This window comes from Sarcophilus harrisii, chromosome 3 (assembly GCF_902635505.1).
Source record: "Sarcophilus harrisii chromosome 3, mSarHar1.11, whole genome shotgun sequence".
Lineage (NCBI taxonomy): Eukaryota > Metazoa > Chordata > Mammalia > Dasyuromorphia > Dasyuridae > Sarcophilus > Sarcophilus harrisii.
The window spans coordinates 234,522,883-234,542,172 of NC_045428.1; the positions used below are offsets into that span (position 1 = coordinate 234,522,883).

The 19,290-nt window shown below is 36.9% G+C and overlaps 1 protein-coding gene across 1 annotated transcript; it reads left to right on the forward strand.

Annotated features, from left to right (window-relative positions):
- Positions 1-1,119: 1,119 nt before the first annotated feature.
- Positions 1,120-17,124, forward strand: SIK1 (salt inducible kinase 1). Its single transcript, XM_031959218.1, has 14 exons — positions 1,120-1,653; positions 2,664-2,882; positions 3,852-3,968; positions 7,406-7,469; positions 7,795-7,956; positions 8,176-8,300; positions 8,452-8,575; positions 9,447-9,670; positions 10,019-10,168; positions 10,711-10,836; positions 11,013-11,235; positions 12,287-12,562; positions 13,310-13,541; positions 14,287-17,124. The coding sequence occupies exons 2-14, from the start codon at positions 2,730-2,732 to the stop codon at positions 14,672-14,674; spliced, it is 2,364 nt and encodes a 787-aa protein (XP_031815078.1). The 5' UTR covers positions 1,120-1,653; positions 2,664-2,729; the 3' UTR covers positions 14,675-17,124.
- The last annotated feature ends 2,166 nt before the right edge of the window (positions 17,125-19,290 follow it).

The following is a 19,290-nucleotide window of genomic DNA, read 5'->3' on the forward strand; positions in this document are numbered from 1 at the left end:
TCACCAAAAGGTTTTCAAAGACTTTTCACACTTATTCTTAATGTCTAAGATGGATTTGAGACCATGTTCTCAGTTAAGATATACGCTAAAATGGGGTGAGTGGTTTCAAGAAAAGTGTCATTTAAGATTTTATTAAGATGCATGAAAGAACCTGATCATAAAAAGTTACTATGATATAGGAGAAATTCAGACACAAAGCCAGAAGAAGACAAAGATGTCAAAGAAGCTTGAAGCAAAGCCTCAAAAACAAACAAACAAAAAAAACCATGAGTTGCATTAAAGTGCACAGAAGTGAACAGGGAAATAGCTGGAAGGAATAACAGAAGCAGGATCTTTGAAAATAACATGATGAATTGACTATATACTTAAAATAAATTTTTACCCGATAGATTAAGTATGTATCACTATTTTTTTTTCCTGTTCTGCTAACCACTGAAATGCTAATTTTGTTTTTTGCTGTTCATGTTAAGAAAAACAATTTTAAAAATATGATTAATAAATCCCCCCCCAAAAAAACTTGGGGAGCTTTTATAGGGATACCTTTATAATATTTTCTTTTAAAGACTTCGAAGCACATTTATAAATACTGCTGGAATTCATGGGTTAAAACATTTATTTGCCTCGCTTGGTATATTCAGCAAGAACCTCCAGCTGGCGGGAGGAGGGGTTGGGAAGGGAGAATGAAACACCAGGACCACAGCTGCTAGCGAGGCAACCACTCCAGACTGCGCCGTGGGCCAAGGGCTGCCCGCTCCCTCCTTACGTCACCGCCCAGCGGTCGCCAGGGAGACGTCCCCTTCAGGGCGCGCGTCAGAGCCGCCAGTCTCTTGGCAACAGATCTCTCTCTCTCTCTCTCTCTCTCTCTCTTCCTCCCCGCCTTTTCCTCCCCCTCTCCAGCTCGCTCACCACGCCCCCTCCCCCGCTTGCTCGCGCTCTATCTCTCGCACTTTGCCGCACGTCGCTCTGGCGTCAAAACGACGTCAATGGGAATGTATCAATTTGGCCCGGGCTACCGGCCAGGAGCACGAAGCAGCGCGCTAGTGGAGAGTGCGTTAGTTGGGAGGGGTGGGGAGGACTAACGTGAGGGGGCGTGGCCCTGCATAGTAGCCTAGAAGCCGGGACGTAGGAGGAGGCGGGGCGGGTGGGGGAGGGATGGGAACTGTCAGTTCGCAGCGGTGAGCTCGCCCTGCCGGGCTGGAGTTTCAGTGCTGACTGGCAGCGGCAGCAGCCCGCACGTCGGCTTCGGCGTGGATGGCAGTCCCGGCAGCCCCGAGCTCCGCGATCTCGAGCGCGAACCTGCTGATACTCTACTCCTGAACCCCACCAGCTGTCACGCTGCGCTCGACTGACCAGATCCCGTCCTCAACCTCCCTGGCCCGAGCCCCCAGGCTCGCGCCCCGAGCCGCCGCCACTGCCCGCGCCCCGCCGCGACCTCGCCGAGCTCGGACCGGCCGGCTGCTGCTGCCCGGGCCGTTTTCCTCGCTCGTCCGCCCGTCGCAGCCTGGAGGTGTGCCCTTCCCGGCGGCCTCGCCCCCTCGCCTCCCCCCCGGGACAGGGGGTGGGCTTGCTGCAGTCTCGCCCTTCCCCGTGCGGGGAGGGGGGGGCACCAACTCTCGGGAGACCCTGGAGGAAGAGGAAGAGGAGGCGGCCAAGGTGAGCCGTCTTGGGGTCGCAGAGGGTCCCCAGGTCCGGGTGCGCCTGAAATGGGGGCTGCCCTCGTGCCCGGTAGCCTCCCCTCCCCCGCTAGAAATGGCCAGAAGAGGGTGAGAGACGAGGCCGGCTCATGGGTCACCCACTCCCTCCCCCTGGCACCTCTAGGGGACTAGCCTCAGCCTGCGGCTTTTCCGCGCGGGGAGTGGGGGAAGGGCTGCGGGCAGTCCCTCTTCTCCCTCAGAGCTGTCTAAGTTTGTTGCATCCTGTCTTGGGGTGCTCCGGGAAGGTTGGGGAGGGATGCAGTGCTGGGGATTCCTTTTGTTTCCCTGAGTAACGATTCGCTGCTTCCCTTCCCTGGATGTGCGGGAGGGTACGTGTCCCTACGGCTTAATGTTAACTCTGTGTGAATGCCTGCGGGCAGCAGTCGCGGTGCACGAATACGAACACACGAACACACGTGTGTTTCCGTACCGAAGACACCCACCGGATTGGAAAGGGGAGCGGGACCGGGGGGAGCCGAGTGCGGTGTTTTTTGTACCTTGGTAGTTCAGGCTTCCAGGAATGTGGAAATGCCGGTTAAAGATTGAGATTTCTCTTTGTTGCTCTGTTCGGGGTTGACAGAGCATCATCTTCACTTCTGACACACCGAGGGCTTGGGGGACAGGATGACTGAGGGATGGGAAGGAACCAGGATGGTAATCTCATACGTTAAAATGTTCCTTGGATTTTTCTTTTAAGCAAAGCAGCATATTTTGAAAGATGCATTTCTCTGTGATGAACACAAATCTAAAAAGATAATTTATTTGGAACAGACTCATGTCTTTTGTGAAAGGGATCTGGGATATTTGTGAATTTATTAACAGTGTTTTGAAAAGAAAACATTTAAAATGCAGGTTCTGATACTAAAGCTTAATGTGTGGGTAAACTGGGAGACCCAGATAATGAAGATGGGATTTCATTGATACATATGTGCCAGATCTGCATTTTATCTCATCTTTTTGTCCATGTAGGTCCAGGTCATAAGGAAAGAAAATTTTATGAAGGTTCTCTAAAAATCCCTAATCACAGTCGAAACCATGGTGATCATGTCAGAATTTACCTCAGTTTCCAATTCAAGTCAGACACAGCAAAGACCCCTCAGGGTTGGATTTTATGATATTGAAAGAACATTGGGAAAAGGAAATTTTGCTGTGGTGAAACTAGCCAGACATAGAGTCACCAAAACCCAGGTAGGTTTGAAGTTTGTGAAAATGATTTCAAGTATACTGATACATTTGATTTCTTTCTTTCCAAGAAATTCTTCCTCTTCCTTTTCAAAATAGTCAGGGACTCAAGGAAAAGACTTTATAATGTTCTTCACAGTAATTTGCGTGGTCAGTGTTGTAAATATTAAATTCATTTTATTGACAAGGAAACTGAAGTCAAATGCCCAGAACCAGACTTATCTTTTGGGGTAGAGGGGCACAAATTATAACCTGGATGCAATATTAAGTGTTTGAAAAATATCTTTCAAGTGTACCAATTAACACTTATTGGCAAAACATTTACTTTGGTTTGTTTAAATTCTTTGGAAATATTTTTTATCTGTCAGCCAGTGAAGAAGCATTTAAGTGCTTTGTGCTGGAGATATAAAGAATAGCACACACACACACACACACACACACACACACACACACACAAAAACACCAAACAAACAAGCAGTCTCAAGGAACTAGAGAGACAACATGCAAACAATTATGTGTAGTATATACCAGAGAGAAGGGGGTTGGAAAAGACTCTTTTAGAAGAGGGGATTTTAATGGAACTTGAAGGAAGGTGGGGACGGAGAGAATGCTAGGTATAAGGATGACCAGTAAAAATGCCTAGAGACTAGATATTGTGTCTTCTGTGAGGAACAACAAGGAAACCAACATCATTGTTTGAAAAGTATATAGGGGGAATAAGGTGTGGGAAAACTGGAAAAGTAAGACAGGGCCATATTTAAATGATTTTAAAGATTAAAAATTTTATATCTGTGACATTTTAGTGTATTTACAAAATTATTTTCCATTTTTTCTTCTCACTCATTGTGAATTACTCTTATATGATTGATTTTAGAATTCATCTTGGAAAAACCTAATTATGTCTATTGTACACTACTCCATCGAAAATTTTATGTGCAAAGTAACTTTTTTTCCCTTCTTTCCCTCAATCTACAGGTTGCAATAAAAATTATTGATAAAGCAAGATTAGATCCAAGCAACTTGGAGAAAATTTATCGAGAGGTTCAGATAATGAAACTTTTAAACCATCCTCATATTATTAAGCTTTATCAGGTGAGAAATTGATATAAAAAACATATGCCTAGTAGATGGAATTGTACCTTATGGTTTTAGTTACCAGTGATCTTATCTTGCAAAAAGTTCCTTGAAAGCAACAGTGTCAAACCAGATGACCATAACACTGAGAAATATTTAACAAAATAAATAAAAATACAATAAGACAAATTATATTTTAATACTATGTCAGTATGCAACCACAGGAATTCTTATGTACAAATAAATGACTCCCTTTCTTCAATACCACTCCCTTAAAGAAAAGGAATGTGTGTCAGCTATTAGTTTCTACAAAATACTGTTCTTGGTGACAATAAAGTTACTAATTTTGAACTTAGTAAAAGTAGGTATAATATTTCTTTGTAAAGTTATACAGTTATTTATGACCTAGACAAATGACAATTTATGACTGAGTAAAATCTTTATTCACCAAAGATAACAGCTATTTCACATTTGTATCAAAGGACAAATTTACCCACAATTTTATGCTTCCAAATAAGTAAGGGTAAAGATTTGATGTTAGAAAACTGCTTTACTTTATAAGGCTAAAACATAGGCAGGAATCCTCAAATTATTTGTTAAATGGAAGGCTTAAAAAGCTCCATTTTCCTGACTTTGAGGCCAGCTTTTTAACCATTAAATCACACCAATTCTTTAGTGCGTGTAGAAAGGCAAATCGGAACATCCTAAACGGGTGTGTGTGTGTGTGTGTGTGTGTGTGTATACATACATACATATGTGTGTATATAATATATACATATATATATAACATGCAAAATGAAACTGGAAGCTTATCTTTGTATATTATAATGAATTTACAGTTTTAATTTTGAAAACAAGTACATTTATTTCTGTAGATTCTACATAAATGTTTGTCATCTCCTTTTAAGAACATTCCTACATAATAATTGAAAATTATTTTAACCAAGAGCAATGCATTTTTAATTATATCAAAGCATAAGAATGCCTCAGATTTTAATGTCCTAATTTTTAAATTTTTTGTTGAAATGAGATCTGTGATTCAGAATAATAAGTATTCATTAAAACAAAATAAAAATCAATTTCTAATTGTCCTGGCAATAATCTTTTTCAAAAATTCGCAGTCAGTAAGAGATTCTTTACATTTGACTTAATTTGTGTAAGTTTCTCTTAACTGTCATATAATATCATGGAGACTAAAAAAGATAAAGAAGCAGTGTGTCTTCATCTATATAGGTCATTCCTATCTTCCTACAGATAGTAGCATAACTATCTTAGGAATAACTGAGGCAGAACAAATATATTAAAAAATATAATAGCACTTAAACTTGAGAAAAAAAGCAATATACTTTTGTGTGCAAAAATATACACTAGCGAAAGATGTTCGGGTGACTTTAAAAAATGAAGAGTAATATTAGAACATTAATAAAGCTACTGTAAAACTTTTAAAAAAAGGAGTTTTCTTAAATTTGTGGAGTCACTCTTGGTCTTTCTAATGTTGTAACAGAAGTTGATTAGATTTGTGTTACTAGTATTTCCAGGATATCCTATAATTTATATTGTCCCTGTTGTTGGACTATAATATTTGTAAACATTGTATTAAAAAGAAGATAGAAATTATACTTTGGTTTTACTTTATTTTTCCCCTGCCCTTTTATCCAAGTTTATTATATTGAACTAGGGCCTATAATGCAATGAAAAATCTAGATGAAAGATTTTTCTATAGTGAATTTTCTTTCCTTGTCTCTAAGGATGTTCTTTCTACCTGTTGATTAAGACTCAGAAATTGGAAATAGAACTCCATGACATAAAAGTGACTTTTTGTTGTTGTTATTCTGATTTCAACACCAGCTGGCATTTTTCCCAGAACAATTCAGAAATGCCTCACTCTTTCCTTTTAGTATTCCTGAACTTGATGTATTTTTTGTCTTATTCCTTATTTATTTTACTCTTTCACTCTCCTTAAATGAATAAACTAGAAGACAAAAGCGCTATTTCCTTAACCCATTTTAATATACATATTTTTTTTTAGGGTGTTTAGTCACTTCTTAAGATTTTTCTTTCTTTCTTTATATTTTCTACTGTATATACAAGGATAATTGTCTCATTAGTTTTTTTAAGCAATCTTCAGTGTTCTCTTTTTATAAAACAAAAACTTCCATCTCTCCCAACCCCCATCCCCAGTCTCTTCCTCCCCACCCCTTTTTAGGTAAGAATAATGAGTTTATATTTCACTTTTTTCAAAGCCACCATTTTTTGAAAATTTTTTTGCTTATTTTAAAATTATATCTCCTGGCATAAAGATGCCTCTAAAATTTTAAAAGGAAAAAATCTAATTCTGGATCAATAAATGGAGACTTAGATGTGTTATTGACATTTGCTATTGCCATTGACGCACATTGAGCAGTGCATTTACACAAACAGTAAGCTATTGTTGGCAAAGACTGAGTTTATTATGTCAGCAAAGCAAATGAGAATAAAGTATTTGATAGCCATTATTTAGTTTGTTTAGGTTGTAAATATCAACGTAGATAATCTCCCGTTACTGGCTAGGATTCTGTGGTAGGAGCAATATTTTTGAAAAAGATTATTGCCAGGACAATTAGAAATTGAATTTTTTGTTCCAATTTTTAAATCAATTTATTAAATCTACGTTATTTTAATTTATTTAGGAGCAATATTCTAACTCTTACACTTATGTAAGTTAGGCTAGGTTTTTTTTTTTTTTTTTTTTTTTTTTTTTTATGTATTGAAGCCATCTTTAAGACTTGATTGGCTCAGGACAATAAAGGTTCAGGCTGTTCTCCTTGGTTGTCTGGGTACAGGCAACTGAAACTGGAAACAAATATGAATAGCTCCAGATCTCCTCTGATAAAAAATTGGACAACTCAGGCAAGGGAGCTTCACTCAACTGAATCAACTTGAAGTGCCCTCAGTCCCAGTACCTAGCTATTACTAGTCCATTTCCTTTTGTAAACTGTTGAATGACCTATAGGTGTCTTTCCCCCACCCCCACCCCACCCCTTATTGACTTTAACCTACTAGGAGACTGGCTTGAGTCAGACCTAGGTCAAAACAACTTTAGCTTCAAAAAGGAAAGTCATGAATTACAATAACCTGTACTATGAAAAATCAAAAGTAATATGTGATTCTGTGCAGAATATATGACATCTTCTAGAAAATATACAAAATGATTGAAACAAGCTAAAATTTAGACCTGTTTCTAGAAAATTTAAAAGTAAAAATATCTTAGTATGTAGGCAAACTTTAGTTCTTGGTCTAAAAAAAAGAAATATAATACATAGCAGCAAACATCTTTCCATTGATAAAAATCTCCTAAATACGGGGCTGCTTCTGTTGTTTCTGCATGATATTTTTGCTTTGTCTTCAGAAATAAGGACATTGTAGATTGTTATAGATTGCAAGTATTAAGGGATCACTTGTTATATATTTCTCAGGTTATGGAAACGAAGGATATGCTTTACATTGTCACTGAATTTGCAAAAAATGGAGAAATGTTTGGTGAGTTATTTTTTCTACTTACCTTTAGTAGGGAAAAAGTAATTCTTAGTCATGGAGGAAAATTTTTGTAGGGGAAGGGGAAAAGGAAGAGGCTGGCCAGTGGGGCTTCCATCTTTTGAGCATATATAGCCTTCCATTTGATGCATGCCCATGTCAGGAGGCTGGCCATGTCAAAAAGGACTGGAACTCCCAATGATATTATATAAATAAGATTTTCAGAATTAGAGAAATCAGATTTGTATGAGTACTTCTTATGACCAAAGTCATTACTAAGAATTCAAATAAATTTACTTCTGTATATTTAACCTAGTTTATTGATCCGTAGATTATTTAACCTCCAATGGCCATCTGAGTGAAAATGAAGCAAGGAAGAAATTCTGGCAGATTCTTTCGGCAGTGGAATACTGCCATAGCCATCATATAGTTCATAGGGATCTCAAAACAGAAAACCTTCTTTTAGATGCCAGCATGAATATCAAGCTAGCAGGTAAAAAAAGTTAAATGTTTTTGAATATTATAAAAGCTTGGATAAATAGTATGTTGTGATTGTAAAAAACGGGATAACAAATGACATTGTAATGTAATTTATATGATGCTTGTTCCATCATATGTTCCATCATGCTTGGGTTTTTCTAAAAATGTATATCTTTTGACATTTCAGTCTTAAATTATTTTTGTTTTTTTCTCTTATCTTTTTTTCTCACAGATTTTGGATTTGGAAATTTCTATAAGTCAGGAGAGCCCTTATCTACTTGGTGTGGAAGTCCCCCATATGCTGCCCCAGAAGTTTTTGAAGGGAAGGAATATGAAGGGCCCCATCTTGACATTTGGGTAAGTGTTTATTGTGTGTATGTCCACACAAATGCGCATATGTATACACACATGTGTAGTATGTAATCAAGTATTACCATACTGTTAGGTTGTGTGCCTAGTGTGACATTCACTGATCAGAGTGTTGTATTGTTACTTTTTTTGCTAACAGAGCCTTGGTGTTGTGTTATATGTCCTTGTCTGTGGCTCTCTCCCTTTTGATGGGCCCAATTTACCAACTTTAAGACAAAGAGTGTTGGAGGGCCGATTCCGTATTCCTTTCTACATGTCCCAAGGTATGTAAGATCTTTAAAGACCTAGGAACTCTGATATTTTGTGATAGTTAATTATTTTGGAGAAGGTGAAATTTGTTTCCTGAAATTACCTGCTTGGTTGTCTTTTTGATCTGTATTTGAGTCCAGGAAACCACATTTTTGTATATAGAAAATAGCAGGAGCAAATAAAACTCAAAAATTATGTTTTGGTGCCTATTCTTATAAGATATGTCCTTCTTTGGGCATTGTGGATTCCTTAAAGTAATAGAAAACCTAGGATTTTTGAGGAGTGGCAAAGGCATTGCTTGTCTATAAAATGAAGGTATTTCAATACCTAGATCATAATATTTATAGATTTAGGGCTGGAAGAGACATTAGCATTCATTTAGCTCAACTTCCTCCTTCTATAGTCTTTATAGACCTCTATAGTTTAACTGAAATGTCAGGAATTAGGAATCTATACTGAAAGCTGACCTCTCATTTCATAGCATCTTTGTTTTTTAATTTCCAGAGGTTTCTTAACATATAGAGTCAGGGTCAAAGGGCATAATTCTCTTTCAGAAAACATGATATGTTTGATGGGGTAAGTAGACTAGGATATTGGTAAAGGTTAAGTATGCCTAGTGAAAAAGCAAAAACAAAAATATGTAAACTTGGTTAAAATTCATTATAGTGCTTAGAATCCATAGAGATTCTTTTAAATGCTAGAGAAAGCTAAATGAGATTTTTTTTTTATCTAATTGGAGTTTAAAGAGTTTCTAGGCTGCTGAATTCCTTTGTTTAATAGTTGTCCTTTGTATGAGTATGCCAGCTATAGTGACACTGATCAGTTATTGGTTGATAATGACTTTTTTATTATAATTTGCTTGTCTTTTTTTATTTTTTCCAACAGACTGTGAAACATTAATTCGCCGTATGCTGGTGGTGGACCCCACCAAACGAATAACCATTGCCCAAATAAAGCACCACAAGTGGATGCAAGCAGACCCCTCCCTTCAGCAGAATCCATCCCTGTCCTTTTCCATTCAGAATTACAGCTCTAACCTGGGAGATTACAATGAACAGGTGTTAGGGATTATGCAGACACTGGGTATCAACCGGCAGAGAACAGTGGAGGTAAGCTGCTTCTCCTGGCCTACTTTTGTTCCAGCACCCTTTTCATGCTTGACTGGTGACTAATTAAATGTACACAACACATTCTTTTTGAGTGAGCCAGCATTATCATGAAAAACAGGAGTACAAGTCAAGTTAAAATGCTAACTGTGCTTATTTAAGGTTCACTATTCTAAAACATATTCTTAGTTACCAGGAATAACCCCAATGAACAATCTCAAAAGGAAAGTTCAACTGCCTTGATTAAGAAATATATGTCACATTTCTCCTCATTTTTTGCAAACTTGTTACTTATTTTTTGTTCTAGCACTGATGTAATTATATCATAAGTTCCTCTATTCTTTCTTACAGTCATTGCAAAATAGTAGTTATAACCACTTTGCTGCTATCTATTACCTCCTCCTGGAACGGCTCAAGGAATATAGGAACACTCAGCCATCTAACTGCTCTGGACTTGGAAGGCTGCAGAGGTCTAGGAGTTCTGATTTCAGCAATTTTGAGGTGAGAGTATAGAAAAAGCTTTTTTTTTTTTTTTTTTTCCCCTTCCTCAAATTATTTCTTCCTTTGCTCTTGATTCATTATTCTTAGAATCAAAGGTTGTAGAATTTTTGATCTAGACCACAAATCTGGGTGATCAGTTAAGACTTATTATATTTTGTTAGGAGGAAGACCATCTTTTTGCCCTCCTCTTAGTGGTTATATAGCATTCATCTTCATCACTGCTGCTCTAACATAGTTTCAGCACTCTGACTGATATGGTTCTGAGCATGATAAAAGTTGTGAACTTAAGTTCTAGCCAAGATAGGCCACTCTAGATTTCTCCTATTTCACAGGATACTTACCCTATTAGAATCATTATCAAATTGGCCAGTTCATCTTAGACTCCCTACTTGTTAGCTAGAACTTGAAATCTGTTTTAGTTATAAATGTGGAAACCCCTAATAATAAATGTTAATGGGAAAGATTTGTTTCTCTAACTGATGTTAATTATTCTGTCTTGAGTCCTTTCCTAAAAGCATTATCCTTTTGTATGTGATCCGTAGATGCCTCAGGAAAGCCTCACTAGTGATAATACTTTCAGATCCTCTTTGCTATACCAGCAGCCTCAAAATCTGACTCAATCAATATTACAGGAAGAAATGGATTTTGATTTGAACAACCCACTGCAAGTGAGTTCTCACAAGTTATGTATGTGGTAGGCAGTTTGTGCATTTGTTGTTGTAGCCAAAAGGTCTTACAAACTAAGTGAATTTAGAACAGCGAAATGTATTCTTTTATTCATTCTGGTAACTGATGCTGTATAAGACTTGGCTTTGAATGGCTTTATTTATTTAATTTTTTACAGCCACTCTTGTTCTCTATGGAGCCTAGCTTCAATGGTCTGTTCCGCAACTGCTCCATCTCTCCCAACAATCTGCTGGAAACCACCATTAGTGAGGAGGTTAGACAGGATAAAGACTTTGAAGAGGAAATCAAGACTCAAAAGTCCATTCACCTCCCCAGCAACACCAGCAGGAGACATACCCTTGCTGAAGTCACCACCCATTTCTACCAATGCACCCCTCCATGTGAGTCAGCCTTGAGGCAAAAAAGACACTATCTTTTCTTCTTCAGAAAAAAGGAATATTAGAAATTAAGGAGATCCCAAATGACAGAAATAATTTTATTTTTTACATATTGGTGGAGAAAATAAGAAAGAACTTAATTTTTTCCCCATTTAACCTTTCATTTGGTTTTAGTGTGGACCATTTTTTAAAAGTCCACTAAGGAGGCAGAAGAGGGAGATTATATGACTCATAATATTTTATAGTTGTAATGTCATGAATTTGCCCCATCCTTTATTAGAATTATTTTTTCAATGTATGTTTTGGGGGTTATATTGTGGAAATGAATCAGTCTGGGACACAAAGGAAAGATTACTAGGACTGGAGACAGGAAGAAATGTCTGACCTCAGACATTTACTATCTATCTGACAAATCACTTAATATCTGCTTGCCTCAATTTCCTCAACTGTAAAGTAATAACATCTACTTCACAGGATTGCTGTGAGGATTAAATGAGATAATAATTGTAAAAACACTTAGCACAGTGGCTGGCATATAGTAAGCACTAAATAAATACTTGTTCTCTTAGTTTTTTTGTACTTCACGAACTTGCTGACATGGTTTCATACTGTAATCAATACCTTCAGGAAAGATGTCTTGGCTTTGGAGTGACTGATTGAGACTGAACTCAAAACTTTACAGCTCAGAGAATTGTCTTTATGGTTTGGATTAAAAGCATCTGATAGGAGCAGCTATGGCTCTGACTTTGTAGGGAAAAAAAAAGTTGGAGATATAGCACTTTCGAATACTTTTGCATGAAAGACAGGAAATATTTGAAGGTTACTTGTTCATATTTCATAGCCATAAAGTACTCCTGTCTTATTCTTAGTATTTCTTTTCCTTACTCCTGCTTTCCAAAAAATCAAGTAGAATATGGTTTTGCAATCGACAGCACAGTTGTTGCCCTCTTAATATTATCAAGTAGACTAAGTCCTCAGAATATATTGATTGCTATTTTTGAAATCTTCAACCGACTCAGCATACCCTTTACAATGTTCTTTCTTTGTCTTCTAGGTATAGTCATTTCTTCTTGTGCTAGCCCAGCAGAGGGAACCAACTCAGACAGTTGCCTCACTTCTTCTTCCAACGATGAATCAGAAGGCCTGAGTAGCTGCCTCAATGACCAAATGCTGATGGCTAACTCTGCCACTGTCAAAACCACCTCTCCTTTCCTTGTGGCACAGTCTAACGCCCCAGGTCTGAAGATAGAGGGATGTCTAGGAGGAGCTACTCTGTTACCTGTCAGTTTTCAGGAAGGAAGAAGAGCTTCAGATACCTCACTCACTCAAGGTAAGCTGTCCCAAATGATAAGGTTTTGTGATTTCACTGTTTCCTCATTTATATAATACTAATGAGAGTTTTCTGGATTGGGAACTTAAGGCAAAGAAGAGTTGGATGGATTTATGTAGGTTCTTAAATAAGGCAATAAAATCAGTAAAAATACTCTTGAAGATAGTTCTAGTTATAGACCTTGACCTTCATAATTCCCCTTAGTTCCTGTAATTTTGAAATTGAAGTGTACATGTAACAGTGAGTATTTACTAGACTACCTCAGTTTATTTTGATTTACCTACTGAATAACTCTTTGGGTGGTTAGATTTAATAAGAAGTCAAATATATATTTATTTATTTGTTAGCTGTTGGAGGATTTTATGTTCCTAGGTTCCTCTTCTTGTCTTTTTTGCATTGCTCATAACATGTTTCTTGGGTTTCCTTGTGTGCTGCTATTTCTTATTGACATAAATGTTCTTTTAAGTGCATGTTTAGTGATTCTTGAGCTCCTCCCATCCTCAAGTAGAACCAGATTTGTAGCCATAGTCCAAATCTTTGCTAAATGTTAGCTCTTTCAATAATTTGGGAAAAAGTATAGGGATATATATGTAACCAAACAATACTAATCTATTCATCAAACAATTCCTGTCCCTTTTTTGGCCTTTTCCCTTTAGTTTAGTTCTTAAACTAAAATATTTTACATATCAACAATATTGGGCTTACAAGGAAAAGATAATGAGTTGTCTTTGTTTTATCCCTTCTTAGGCTTGAAAGCTTTTAGACAGCAACTCCGGAAAAATACTAGGACAAAAGGATTTTTAGGACTAAACAAAATTAATGGGCTGGCTAGACAAGTATGTCAGGCCTCATCAGGCCGAACAACAAGAGGTTGCCTGAGCTCTTCTCAACACTATCAGCCAAACACTTGCCTATATAATAGTGGAGGAAAAAGCCAGGAAGGTGGGAACCTGCTAGAGGAGGTTCTTCATCAGCAAAGGTAAGATATCAAATCATAGAAACATTTACTAGGTATAAATCATATGTTGAAGTTTGTAAAAACTTAACCTTCTTCTTCCATACTCTCATGTATTTCTGTATTTTATATAATGCTGAAATGTAACTTCCTTTCCCAAAGGAAAATGATGTTGTTATTTAGGTCCTATAGTTATATAAAGTTGGTGGTATATAGATAGAGGTGAATCTATATAATAAGATGAGGGGAAAAGGCTAGTAGGGAAGAAGAAGGAAATTTACTATGCACCAGGCAGTGTTCTTTCTAATTGTCACAGATATCTCATTTGATCCTCAAAATGACCCTTTGAGATAGGTGCTATTAATATTTCAGATTTTTACATGAAGAAACTAAAGCAAATGGAAGTTTGCCATAGAGTCACAGTCATATTTGAACTCAAGTCTCCTTGACTCCAGACTCATTGCTGTACCACCAGTTGCTTGGTAGATAAAAATCACCATGTTTGGTGGCATCTAATGAATTTTTTGTAAGAACATAAAAATTTCAAAGGAATGAAAATGTCAAAAATAACTCAGATGTTATTCAGCCATAGTATTGCATGTTCTGAACTAATAATCCATTGAAAAATTTTTTAAAAATTTATTTTAACTGATAAAATGAAAACTTGCATCTTTAATCTAGGATTGAAGAATTGAGAAAAAAGTCATGGAAATATCATTAAATAATTTTCTTCCCCTTTCCCCTCTTTCTCTTTTCTATCCTGGTTTAGATTGTTGCAGCTACAGCATAATACATCAGTCCATTTGAGCTGTCCTCAAGCAGTACAGCTGCCCTCAGCACAGTATATTGTTTCTACCTGTAATGAAACCTACCAAACACCCAATTCTCTTCTAACTTCAGAGCTACTGAAAGGGAATTCTGTAACACACCCTCACCTCTTCAAGGCCAGTGTCTCACCAGTGTCTTCAGCAGCTCAGCTCCTAGATACTCACTTGTACATCAATAACAACACCTCTCCTGTCAGTACTTCTTTCTCCCAACAGCCAAATTTTGCCATATGGTCTCCAAACTATGATCCAACAGTTTTGCAGCAGGGAGACTGTGAAATGGAAGACCTTACCTCTACCCAGCTGAGGAAATTTGTCCTGGTTCAATGAGAGACCTCTGTTATTTGATCTTTTTTCCCTAAGAGACTTCTATTGTCCAATTGCATGGGACGACTGATTCTTTGAAGCAATAATTTTAAAGTATGTGAAGAAGATTTCAGACTAAGCCAATAACTTTATAGAAATGATAAAAGCAATACATCATGTGTTCTTGCTTTAAATTTTTTTTCTTGCACTGAATATATAGAAGGATTGAAAACTTCATTTGAACACAAAATAACAAAGAAGAATCCTTTCTGGTTTAATGGAAAAAGGAGAAAGGTGGATAAACTGGGGCCAAGAGAATGAGTGGTACTACATTTGTCAGACAATGCTGCTCTGCTGTTGTGCAAAACTTCTAAGGCTGCTGGTAGTGCTGACATAAAAGGGAGAAGGCCATTCAAAGGAAAAGAACCAATTTCTCTCTCTTTCACAATATTCAATATGGGTTTGTGAAAATTATTACCTCTTAAAAGCAGTGGCATGCAACAGTTGATGCATTGATATAAGCATTGCCATCTGTGTATATGTTTGTATGTGTGTGTTTATATAGGAATTACTTTTTTCTTAGGTATTAACAATTCCTTACTCCCTGAAACATATACACTTTAGGTGAAAACTGTGAACCTGCTTTTTTATTTTTAAAAGCTCCTATAGTTCAACTGCTGAACTTCACAGTTACTGGAATTATATCCTCTAAGACCAAGATCTAAGTTCGAGGGGCTTTCCCCCCTGTTTTAGATAAGAAGTTTAATGAAATTCTGCTTAAAATTGGGTTTTATTTTAAGCATTTCTTGGGGGGAGAGGAAGTGAGTTTCATTATACTTGAGGGATAACACATAAAATTTCTTTTTCACTAAAAAACTCACAGAGGTTAGCCTGAGAGATATTTCTAAGTGTTTTGCATTTTAGTTTTGCTGCTAATTAAGTTTTTATGTATTTCATTATCAGGGTTTAAATAGAACAACTTATTTTGGGGAAAATGTGCAATAACCTAAGGTTATGATTATACTGACAAAAACAAGGAAAATAATATAAAAATCTTTTTCAAAAGGAATTCAAATTTTTTTTTTCTGAACAAAATCTATCTTGAAGAGAATTCTTAAAAAAACAGTACAACCTTAAGGTGTGTAAATCTCTTTTTTTTTTTTTTTTGTTCTAGGTAAATTAGTTCTTTTTTTTTTTTTTTGGTCAGTTTTTAAACATTTAAAACCCACAACAAATACTGTATGTACATAGACAGAGAGCATATATACACTACTTATTTTTTATATTTTGTACTACATTTTTGTGTTGTTGATCTGTTTCTTTTCCTGATATGTAAACAAAACTCACGTTAGCACTAGTTTATTTTTAAAGAGAGGTGTCACGGGCTACCCTCATAGTGTTAAGAGACAGAGAAAGGTGAGTACTAAATTTTGATAGTAGGTCGTGTGCAAGTAAGCCAGGTTGCTAAAAGCTATCTTGGTTTTTTTTTTTTTTTTTTTTTTTTTTTAAGTTGCTGTCTCCACCTCATTGCTTAAGTTCCCATCTCTGTAATTTTGGCTTTTTTTTTGTAACCTGTGGTATTAAACAAAACAAAAGTAATAGCAATTTTAAAAGCCAAAGATTGATCAGTTTAATTGGTGGTTGGGGGAAAAAGATAGGCATAAGAGATTATTTTCATATCCATCATTCTGTTATTTACATTTCTATAATTAATAGACAGTTCTAAGTATTTATGTTATTTGAACTTGCTGCTGTTCCTCAAAGCTTCACTGTGAGGGGAAGCTGCTGGAGTTAACTCTTGCTGATTGACCCTGGTGCCTTGCAGCAGAGAAAACACCAAAGTCTCATGCTGGGTTGTGAATCAGTCCTTAGAGTGGGAAGGAAAAAGAGAAATCAACCATTTCTGTTCCCTCCCTTCCCCCAGGGCAGCACCTTTGCTTGCCTTCATTTTTACAAAGGTAGCAAACCAATTTAAACAAAGTAGTGATTTACCCATTTAAAAAAATTTGTTCTAATGTCTAGATCAAAGGCTACAGAAATGTTTTGTTGTTGTTGTTTGTTTCCTGTTCTAAGCAATGATGAGCACTTTATTTTTGTGGTATATTTTCCCCTATTGCTATAGAACCTTTATGAATTGTTTGGCTAATACAAAAGTCTCTGTGAATTTTGCAGATTTTCTTGACAGTGTTCTGCAGACTGCAATGCAATAGAATATTTAAAGATACTATGTGATCTGATTAAATTATATGTATATATATGTGTGTGTATATGTAATACATGTAATATATATACATATACATATGTATGTATAGTGTGGTTTGTTGTTTGTGGTTTTGTTTTGTTTTGTTTTGTTTTTTTTACCATGACTGAATCAGTTGTTTTATTTCTTAAAATGAGAAATGTATGCCAAAATAATTAGTTGATGTGTTTTTATTTATCATTGAAATAAATATTTGGGGAAAAAATTCTAAACTTTTTTTCCCTTGTGATTCTTTTGAACCTCTACAAATGATTTCTTCCTGATCTGTAATGACTTAATAGATAATGAGAGATGAAAGGGATCTCTCATTTAGTCTAACCCATCCATACCTGCTTCTTTTAGAATAGATCTCATAGGTCTAGTTGTATGAGAATTGTTCTTTTAAGAAAAAAGTTATGCAACTAAATTTTACATTTAAACTGGATGTAAATTGAAATCTATGAATAGCATTCTGTATCCAGGTGATGAAATACCCTATAGTGTCAATAAATAAAAAGATCAGTAAGTTGGTAATAGCATGTCAATCAAACAATAAACATTTATTAAGCACCTACTATGTGCCAGGCACTGCTAAGCATTAAGAATACAAAAAAAGGCAAAAATTCCCTAAGGAAACTGGAGACAACATGCAAAGAAATAAATACAAATAAGCTATCTAACAGGATAAATAGGAAATAACTGCAGAGAAAATACTAAAATTAAGAGGGGTTGTAAAATGTTGTAAAAGATGGGATTTTAGTTGAGACAAAGGAGGGAGTGGGGGAAGATGTCAGTGGGTGGAGTTGAGGAAGGAGAGCGGTCTAACCATGGGGACAGCCAGAGAAAAGGCCTAGGACCTGGAGATAGAAATGTTCATGAAACGATAAGAAGATGAATGTTTTTGGATCAGATTTTGAGGTAGGGAGGAAGGTGTAAGAAGACTGCAAAGGTAAAAGGGGACTTAGGCCTTTGAATGCAAATGGATGCTTTTGTATTTGATCCTGGAGGTCCTTGGAGTTTAGTGAGTAGGTAGAGGAGTGAAGTGGTTGGATTTGTGGGGAAAATCACTTTAGTATTTGAATGAAGTATGGATTGGAGTGCAGAGAGACTTGAGGTATATTCACTGCAGGATATTGCAATAGTCCAGACAAGGTAATGAGAATCTGCACCAGGGCAGTAGCAATGTCAGAGGAGAGAAGGAGGCAACATTTGAGATAATGTTGCAAAAAGTGAAATTGATGGGCCTTGGCAACAAATAGCACTTGAGAGGATAGTGAAATAGGACTTAATGATCTAAGTTACCAGTCTGAGGGACTGCAAGGATAGTGTTGCCCTCTACAGTAATAGGAAAGGTAGGCAAATTTAAAGAGAGATAATGAATTCTGTTTTGGACAGCCACTGAAAGGCATTTTGCCAAATTGGAGCCAGCAGAGAGTTTAGGACAGGATCCATAGATAGGAGAATTTTCAGCTTTAAATTGGTGATTAAATCCATGGGAGCTGATGAGTTTGCCAGGTGAGGTGAAGGGCTCCGGACAGAGGTCTGTGGGACATTTATGGTTATAGGACATGGATCTGGCAGCGGATCCAGCAAAATGAAACAAAGAAGGAACTTAGGTAGAAAGAGACCCAGGAGAAAATGGTATCCCCAAAAATCTAGGGAGAAGAGAGAACAAGGAGAAGCGGGTGATCAACAGTGTGAAAAGCTATAGAAAAGACAAAGAAAATGAGAATTGAGATATGGGATGAATCATTTAATCCCTAAAAAGAATACAAGTCAGATTGACTAATGGATGATGAGCAAGTAGATGTGTAGACATTTTTTCTGATCCCCACAAATTCAAAATAAAAATTATGCACCAGAAATAAATTTAGGCCATCTCCATGTACCAATACACTAGAATTCAAAAAAGGGCTAAAAAACAAATCCTGAAAGTTCTAAAGCTCATCAACTCTAAGCTCATTCAGTATCCTTCCCCTACCTCCCATACTACCAATAGTGAGGGTATACTAGCAAACCAAGGACATGACAAAAGATTACAACAAAACCTGCTCCAATTTAGATGTAGAACTGATGAGATTAGAATCCCCTCAATTCCCAGTCAGGGAACCAAAATGATGAGGTTAGTGGCAGTCAGAGAGTTAAAATCCCCTTATGGTCGGCATACAGGTTCTTCTTAAAAAAATTCATGAAACCCTAAGTATTAATTGGCAAAAATGAAAGTTTATTGTTGGATAGGGAGCCAGTTTTGCTAAGACACTGACTTCTATAGTGGCAAAGTCCTATTTAGGGAAATGGAGGCTGGCACTGAGAAGAGAATGCCTTTTCAATGGGCAGGGTCCTAGCAAGCTGCTCTGCACCTTCTGCAGAGTGAGTTCAGAAACTGCCCTTTAAAAGGAGT

Excerpts from the sequence above, each read along its gene's own strand:
- SIK1 (XM_031959218.1), top strand. The coding sequence starts at position 2,730 with ATGGTGATCATGTCAGAATTTACCTCAGTTTCCAATTCAAGTCAGACA. Across the intron at positions 2,883-3,851 it reads ATAGAGTCACCAAAACCCAG|GTTGCAATAAAAATTATTGA; the intron begins GTAGGTTTGAAG and ends CTCAATCTACAG. Across the intron at positions 7,470-7,794 it reads AAAAAATGGAGAAATGTTTG|ATTATTTAACCTCCAATGGC; the intron begins GTGAGTTATTTT and ends ATTGATCCGTAG.